Raw genomic sequence first — 8,898 nt, forward strand, 5'->3', positions numbered from 1 at the left:
ATTATTTAACATATAAATTAAAATGAACCGTAGGATAGTGAAAACGTGACTAAGAGATTTTTTTGTGCATATATTTATGCATAGGAATTACTTTTAATCAGTGTTTTTACATTTAACATGATTATTTACTAGCTTAAGATTTTGATTGGATTATTAAATTAATTTTTTTAATAATTAAAATCATATTATTTTAATAAAAAAATAAAATAATTAATAAATTCTAACTAAATTTTCAATTGAATGTTATTAGATCAAACTAGATCACCCTCGTCAAGTCAGCTGAGTTCCTAACCATTCTGTTTTTTTTACCCACAAATCTGACATAGTTTCAGCTTCAAATCAGCTAGATTCTAAAGACCGGAAGAAATTTTAAAACTATGCTGCTAATATGCACATGCCATGTTGTTAATAATAAGTAATTTTATCAATAAATAACTGGCTGATCTCGAAGGACAAAACCAAACAGAAGCCCTGCAACCTCGAAATAGAAAAATCTTACAGCCAGATTCACCCATCCGTGCAGAGATTAAAAAAAAAAAGAGTGCACAGAATCAAAGGAAGCTCCAACAAGGTGACCACTGTCTTCTCTTCTCCTCTTCTCCTCTCCTCCTCATTTCCCAGCTTCAACAACCAGCCCAAAGCAACAACTCTCTCCACGTATCTTCTTCTTCCCAGCCTCAAAAAGCCATAGCAAACCCCTAGATCTCAAACTAGACAAAGTTAAACACACGCACACCCAAAATATAGTTAAAAACATGAACCTGTCTACAAAACCATTATCGAGTCCGGGTCGGACAGAGAAGTACTACCCACCACCATTGATGAGGTTCTTGAGAATCAATGTTGGTAGCAGAAGTAGACGAAGGTCACGTTCAAGTCCAATGTTTGTTAGAAAGACAAATACAACAATCGAAACTCAAGAACCCTCCTCTCCAAAAGTCACCTGCATGGGTCAAGTCCGGGTCAGGCGGTTCAAACAAGCTAATATCCGGCCCGGAAAGCCCAAAAAACGCCTGTGCAAATGGATCCAAAAAACCCTACTTTGTCATCACCATTTAAGTAGAAGAAAACTCAAGCGTAAGTCTTTTACACCTTCTTGGCCTAAATGGGCTCATTTCTTTCGTGTCGGATTTAAGAGAAAAGGCAAAATTAGCGAGGATTGTAATTCTTCAAAGGCTGAACCAAACTATGGTGTCAGAAGTGAAGATTTTGAGCAAGAAAGTGAACAAGAAAAAGAAATGGAAGCTAAAACTTATGTCTCTACAGCTATTACACCACCAAGGAATGCTTTTTTACTGACTAGATGCAGATCTGCACCGTACCGTTCATCTTTAGCGGGAAGATTTTGGGGGTCACCATCGGAGATTGGAAAAACAAACATAGAAAATGGAAGTCCCACGTCGTTAAGAGAGTCTGTTTCTGAAGAATCTGATAAAGAATCAAGTTTGCATCCAGAAACGGAAGTAAAGATTAGTTTTCTCAAAGAATTTGAAGGCTCTATCACTTCAATCAGAGAGGGAATTGCAAATTCTGCAAACATTAAAGAGTCAAACACAGAGGTGGTTTCCACTGTACGGCCTTTGATACTCACAAGAAGTAAATCTGAACCGGCGAGAACCGGTGAGAAGCTTGATCCGGAAATGAGTTTCTGGAAGAAGAGAAGGTTGGGTTCCACGTAGTTAATTAATTGGTAGTTACCACCACATTAAATATTTTAATTACTACTTTTTGTTTATTTTATCTTGGAAAATGAAATGAAGATAGTTTTTTCGAAACTTGTAAACTATAATTATGGTTATTTTTATAAATTCAGACATCTGGGGCTGTACGGGAGAATCTCCATTACTTCTGTGGAAAATATCATATTTTGCAAAATAATCTATATTTTTTTAAAATAAAATAATTTTGTTGGTTGTGTTACCAGAAGTAACATATTAATAAAAAAATTTGTTGGTTATGTTTGTTCTAGCATCACAATCAGAATTTCAATTAATTTGTTGCGTTAATGGAAGTAGAGATTCGATTGGTTTTATTTTTTATCTTTTACTCTTATGGCGTCTGATCTTTGCTTTAAATCTTGCACTTGAAAATGCTTATTTTTATATTTCAAATAACCAATTTTGGTAATTATTTAAGGTATAATTTAAGTGTTTATAATCTTTTTAGGTGTAAACCTAACCAATTATACCTAAATAAATAAAATAAAATACAAACTTATCATTGAAAAATATAAATGAAGAATCACATTAATCCAATTATATTATGTCTGATTATATCTAACTACATCTAATGATTAGTTCATGGTTGTTTGTTGCATGCCTTCTTGTAAGTGAGTCCGTATCACCGGATTGTGTCTTGCAAAACATGGATATCCTTGTCCTCACAAAGTTGCAATATCTAAGATGTGAAGCCTCCTTGACAACATCTAGTTCAAGATAGCTAGATGCAAACCCAATGTGCTTAACGGAGTGTGCAACATCATAGGTGGTATCATGAATCGGAATCGCAACTTACTGACCACACCATATAGAAAACACTACCTAATACATAATATCACACACACACACGCACATAATTTTAAGTTATGTTGAGAAAAAAAAAACTAATACATCTCAATTTATTATACTACAGTGCATGGAGTTCGTGCTTCATACATGAGAGCCCCAGAATATGGTTACATTCACATGTGATAAAATGATGCATGTATTAATCCATGTTAACATCAACATCAATGATGAGATGTTGTTACTCAAGGATGCGCAATCTCCTTGAATGTCATTGGTTGATATATTACACATACGCTACCAGCTAATTATTATCACTTTTGCTAAAATTTCTTTATGTAATTTAAATTTTAAATTTTTATATATTTTTAGTAAATTTTAAATCTTGATTTAAAACACATTATTTTTACTTGCCTGAATGAATTATCAAGCCTATCATATATGACTGAAAAGCTTAAAATATATAATTTCAAAAACAACTTGAGTTGCATAGAAATACCACCGATAACTACCAATACGTCTTAAACAGTACATAAAGGTTTAATTTTGCAGATATGACAAAATTTATCTAGTAACTTTGACCCTCTAAAATAATATGTTCTTGAACTCCATTTGACTTGAAAAGTTACCAAAATATATTTTCATGTGTTTAGTATCTCCCTGTAAAATGCTAGCTCGCTACGATGTACGGTTTAAGAGATATACTTGATTTTATAGAACTTGTTAGCAGACATTTTAAGGTTAAATTTGGATTTGACTTGGTTCGTATCATCCTTTCTTTCTTTACAAGATTCAACATCGAATCTATAACATGGAAAATATCTTCTAAGGCTAACAAATCAATACCAAGCTGAAGAATAACATTATCATCAAAACTAGGAAGAACTTTATTAGCAAATAAGGTCTCACTGATATACAAGGTCTCCTTTTTAAACATCTTCTTCTTCTTCGATTTTAATTGTTCATCATATATTTTTTTAGGTGTCAAAGATACAAGAGTTATAGGTCTTTCATTCATCCCAAAGAAATACCTATTTGTCACTTCATCATGCATAACTCTTCTATCATACTGCCATGGTCTACTAAGCAACAAGTGACTAGATTGCATTAGCACAACATCATATAACACTTCATTATAATATTTACCAATAGAAAAGGCAACCAAAACCTACTTATTCACTTTTATTTAACCATCATCATTCAACCACTATAATTTATAAGGTATGAGATATTTGACAATGTGCAAGTTCAACTTTCTCACTAATTTAGTATTAGCTACATTAATGCAACTACCACAACCTATAATTAAGCTATATGTCTTATTATGAACATAACATCTTATGAGGAATATGTTGTTTTGACTTTCTAAATATATTCAGTGCTCTTTTCACCATAAGTGCCTATTCCTCAACCAAATACTTAAGACAAACATCATTAACATCCTTTAATAGTGGCATCCTTTTCTCTTCATCCTCTCGATTGGTCTCAACCTTAGTATTAGCTTTCATAACCATAACTTTGTTTTAGACACTATGAAGTAACATTACCAAAACTGAAACAACAAAAGCATTCAATGTCACAGTTATAAGAAGTAGGAGTAATTTGTTACCTTTAACAATAACCAAGGTGTCTTTCTTCTTTTTAGGGTATTCAACCTTGCCCTCCTCATTCTTATGTGATGGATCACCTCTAGTGTGTTAGCCTTCAATTGGGTTTCTAAGATTTTGAAGGGTTTAATGGTTAGCTTTATCAAATGATACCTTTTTGTATAAGCTGTTTCTCCACCTTTATGGCCATATGCACCATCTACTCTAATTTCATATAATGATGTAACTCCAAAATATGAGATATATAATGATTAAATTCATTCATGAATTTAGCCATAATAGCCTCCTTATCCTCCTCAACATTAACCCAAATCATAACAAGTATCATCTCTTTAAAGAACTTATCGACACTCTTTGTACCTTGACTCAAACTTTGCAACCTTTAATATAATTATCTATAATAATAGCTAGGCATAAATCTCCTTCTTATAACAGATTTCATTTCATCCCAAGTATCAACTTGCCTCTTATAATTCTTCATACGGTTTATCACTAATTGATCATACCACACAATAGTATAATTAGTAAAAAAAATCATAAAAAACTTGACTTTTTTGGGCTCTTAATAATTATGACACTAAAAAATCTACTCTACCTTCTTCTCCCATTCTAAATAAACTTTAGGATTATTCTTCCCTTCAAAAGCTAGTATTTTTTATTTTAATTATATCTAAATCTCCACTTAACTTAACACTATGGTTTTGGTACCTATAATTATCCATCTGACCTAAATTATCACCAAATTTGTCCAAAATAATTGAAAAGGAACTACAGGTTTTCACAATATCTGATCAAATAAATGCCATATTTAAACACATTAATATCATTATTGTCTTACTAGGTGGTTTGAGCACATTGGAAGAGATCTTTCATATTTCTTTTTGGGCCTAACTGTACATCTACCATAAACTCATATGTTTGTTAAATGTTAATGGTTTTTATGATAAGTTGTTGTCTTTTCTTAATCATGTTATGGAACCTGAATTTCTAACATCTTTGATACGACAAATCATAATGTCTATTGCTATTACTGAATAATTAATTGACTAACTATAATCTTTTATCCCTATAATTGATCCCTTCATAAGTCACATAAATTGACAACTAAGAAAAACTGTAAAAAGTTTAGATTGAATTTGAGCCTTCATTTGTGAAACCTTATGCCGTTTTATTTTATCAATAACATATTATTTTGTTTTGTTATTTTTTATATTTGTTTAAATGTATTTCAGGTTTGTTAGTGTTCAGTGTTTCAGGTGATATCTTCTATACTCTATCTTTTTACCTTAGGATATTGAGGACAATGTCTTGTTTTGGTTGAGACGAGAAGGTAGTCATTGATATATATATATAAATTAACTAACTGTATTTTCTATTTCGTAAATCATTTATAAAATTGTTGTTACTAGGATAGTAGAGTAAAGAAGTTCTTTTATTAAAGTAACTCTTGAGACGTATCTTAGTAAATATTTTTTACAAGGTCTATTAGAATACTTATTGAAATATTTAGGTTTCTAAACTCTTGCATTATTATCATTTAATTTTGCTTATATAGTCATTTAACAAGTATTCTTAAACTTTCAATTTCACGCACACACTTTAACATATGATTGTGGGTTGTAGATTGAATTATCATATTATTTATGTTTTTTTTTAAAGTAATAACTAAGAAAAAGGGACAATATATAATTTGCCAAAAAAATTTGATGATAATAAAAACGTAGATACGTTTGATTTCATAGCCTCCCTAACTTAAGCAATTAAGCCAGAAGGAGAGTTTTAACCCTTAATACCCTAAAGTTAACTGACTTGAGAGCTATTGACCCAATATTTGTTACATGGGTTGAGGAGAAAAGCGTAAGGGAATCATACAGTGCACTATCTATATATTAGTATCTATAACTCGAGTTATTAAACTCGAAGGGGTGTCTCAAGACCTAATGCCCTACGACCAACTGTTTGGGAGTCATTAGCTGAAAGCTCGTTATATGGGTTAAAGATGCATTGTGTTGTATATATACATGTTAAAAAAAAAGAAAAAAAAGAAAATAATCCTTACCCAAGGAAGTTAACCTTAAACATTAGAACCAAATTCTGTTTTCATCTAAGTAAAGTCCTATAACTATGTGTTGATATATTGAATATAAAAGAAAGGTTTATTAATATCTTGGTAAAGAGGTGTTGAGTATATATATAAATTTAATGAGAGTTGTTTATCCGAATAGATTAATGGAAGTTAAATGATGAATGCCTTGCTTTGTGGAACTTATAAATTGTTTTTCTATTTCAACATTTTAATTACTGGGGACTAGTAATAAACTACTTAGAGGGTGTGATTAGTACTTAAAAGTGTATTTTTATCAATGTTTTATATCAGCATTTTGCATTTGAAGTATCAATAACTCCATAACTAAAGTATGTTTTATAATAATAAGTTTGATACAATATGATATATTTAATTTGTGGTAAATTTTCATCTTAAATGCAGGCCTATGACATAAATCAAAGGATTGATTGATGAGTTCAACTACTGAAATTGAGAAGACAAAGAAAGAGTGAAGCTTAAAAAAAAGATGCTGGTTTAATCCAAATTAGAATAATATTTAGTCATTGGGTCATATCTAGAGCTTAGATTTGGGTCTTTTTTATATGGATGGAAAGCTAAGACATAGACCTAAAACATTAATGAGGAATGCAACACTTAATTCTACTGTTTGAAAGTCTAAATCTTAGTAATAATAAAAAAGTCTGAATCTGTTCTGCAGCTTAGACATTGTTCAATGTTCAACCTATATCTTGAGTTCTAGAAGTCCAAATGACCTCAATTTTTTTTATTGGAAAGCTGAGATAATTTTCTAAAACTTTCATGAATTAAGTCTATTCAAATTCGGATGTTACTAATAACGTTTTGTTCAGATAAAAAGATAAGGATTGTCATCAACTCAAGATTTGGCCACCCACTTAACAATTAGTCAACAAAGTAATAGTTTCTAATTTTGGCTTATAAAAGGAGGCATTTACCATGCATTTAGGCATCTTAGTTTTCAGATCAAAATCATATTCTTGATCTCTTTCTTTATATTTTTTATATTGCTTAAGTTTTGCTTTCATTAAAGAAGAAGAATAGGAATAACAACAATAACAACAACATCAACAACAATAATAATAATAATAAGAAAAAGAGAAAAAGAATTTAAAGAGGACTTTGAGATTGTAATATTAATATGAGGATTAAACAATAATAAAAAGAAATGTCAAGGTTAGAGGATCCACTAATGGTATTTCAAACAAGAATAATATAAACTCTTTTTATTACTCAATTGGAAACCACATATAAAGGAGGTTCTAATCGGATTATAAATGGTTAACATGATTACATTAGTTATCTTATTTCAATAATACTAATACTTGTAAATGTTGTTAGATATTCATGATTATAACTTATATTAATAATAAATCAAGTTCCTTTCATAGTACAAGTATCGGTTACACCACATGGTTGGGTTATGAAAGTGCCAAATATTTGTTGTACCAAGTGTTATATAACATAAATATAGATTAACCATTTAACAAGCAAAGTATTAAGAGTGAACAAGATAACAAATACAAAACATATTAGTAATAAACATTAAAGTCCATGTTGAGTTTACACTATACATATTCTTACACCATTAGTATAACCTTTTCACCTTGACATAATAAACTTAACTAAACATAATGAAGAAGAGAAATAGAAATAAACAAGATAAGAACATAAATAAGATATAAGTTAACTAAGTAAAGGAAAGGAAATGCATAAACAAGAGATTAGTGAAAACAAAACTTAAACATTACAAAAATATAAAGAAAAAGAGTAAGAATATGATCTTGATCTAAAAATCAAGATGCATAAATGTATGGCAATGCCTTATTTTTTAAGCCAAAATTTAGAACTATTGATTTGATGGCTAATTTTTGAGTAAGTGGCCAACTCTTGACTTGGTGACAATCCTTATCTTCTTGTCTAAACAAAACGTTATTTCTAACGTTAAAATTCAAACAAACTTAAATCATGAAAGTTTTTGGAAATTGTATCAGCTTTCAACTAAAAAAATTAAGATCATTTGGGCTTTTAGAACTCAATATATGGGTTGAACACCGAACAATATCTAGGCTACAGGACAGATTTGGACTTCTATGTTGTTGTTAAGATTTGGACTTCCAAACAGCAGAATTGAGTCTTGCATTCCATATGAATGTTTTAGGCCTATGTCTTAGCTTTTAAGCTATATAAACAAAATTAAAATTCAAGATCTACAGCTTTAGATATGACCCAATAACTGAACAATGTTCTAGTTTAGATTGAATCAACATTACTTTTCTAAGCTTCACCCTCTATTTGTCTTCTTAATTTTAGTAGTTAAACTCAGCAATTAATCTTTTGATGTATGACATGAACAAAAGATTGATTTCTTCTCCCAAGTATAGGAGTGTCAAAGTAATAAATAACTCAAAAGACCGGGGTCGAACCATAGGGAGGTTAATTGTATAAATTATAAACAACAATATTAGTAATAACAACAACAACAACAATACTAATAGTAGTAGTAATAGTAAGAAGAAGAAGAAGAAAAAGAAAAAGAAAAAGAAGAAGTTGATGAGAACTTTGAGATGGAAGATTAATGTAAGGGTTAAACAATGATAATAACAAATGTCAAGGTTAGAAGATCCACTAATAGTATGTCAAACAAGTATAGTATAAACTCTTATTATTCAATTGGAAACCACACACAAAGGAGGCTCTAATC

At 30.3% G+C, this 8,898-nt stretch overlaps 1 protein-coding gene across 1 annotated transcript; it reads left to right on the plus strand.

The window, feature by feature from the left end:
* The first annotated feature begins 755 nt into the window (after positions 1–755).
* LOC105111081 (uncharacterized) lies at positions 756–1,679 on the plus strand. The gene has a single exon (XM_011006323.1). The coding sequence runs from the start codon at positions 756–758 to the stop codon at positions 1,677–1,679; it is 924 nt and encodes a 307-aa protein (XP_011004625.1).
* The last annotated feature ends 7,219 nt before the right edge of the window (positions 1,680–8,898 follow it).

The sequence above is a fragment of the Populus euphratica genome, unplaced genomic scaffold (assembly GCF_000495115.2).
Source record: "Populus euphratica unplaced genomic scaffold, PopEup_1.0 scaffold570.1, whole genome shotgun sequence".
NCBI lineage: Eukaryota > Viridiplantae > Streptophyta > Magnoliopsida > Malpighiales > Salicaceae > Populus > Populus euphratica.

Bases quoted from the DNA above. Each gene is read 5' to 3' on its own strand.
- LOC105111081 (XM_011006323.1), top strand. From the start codon at position 756: ATGAACCTGTCTACAAAACCATTATCGAGTCCGGGTCGGACAGAGAAG.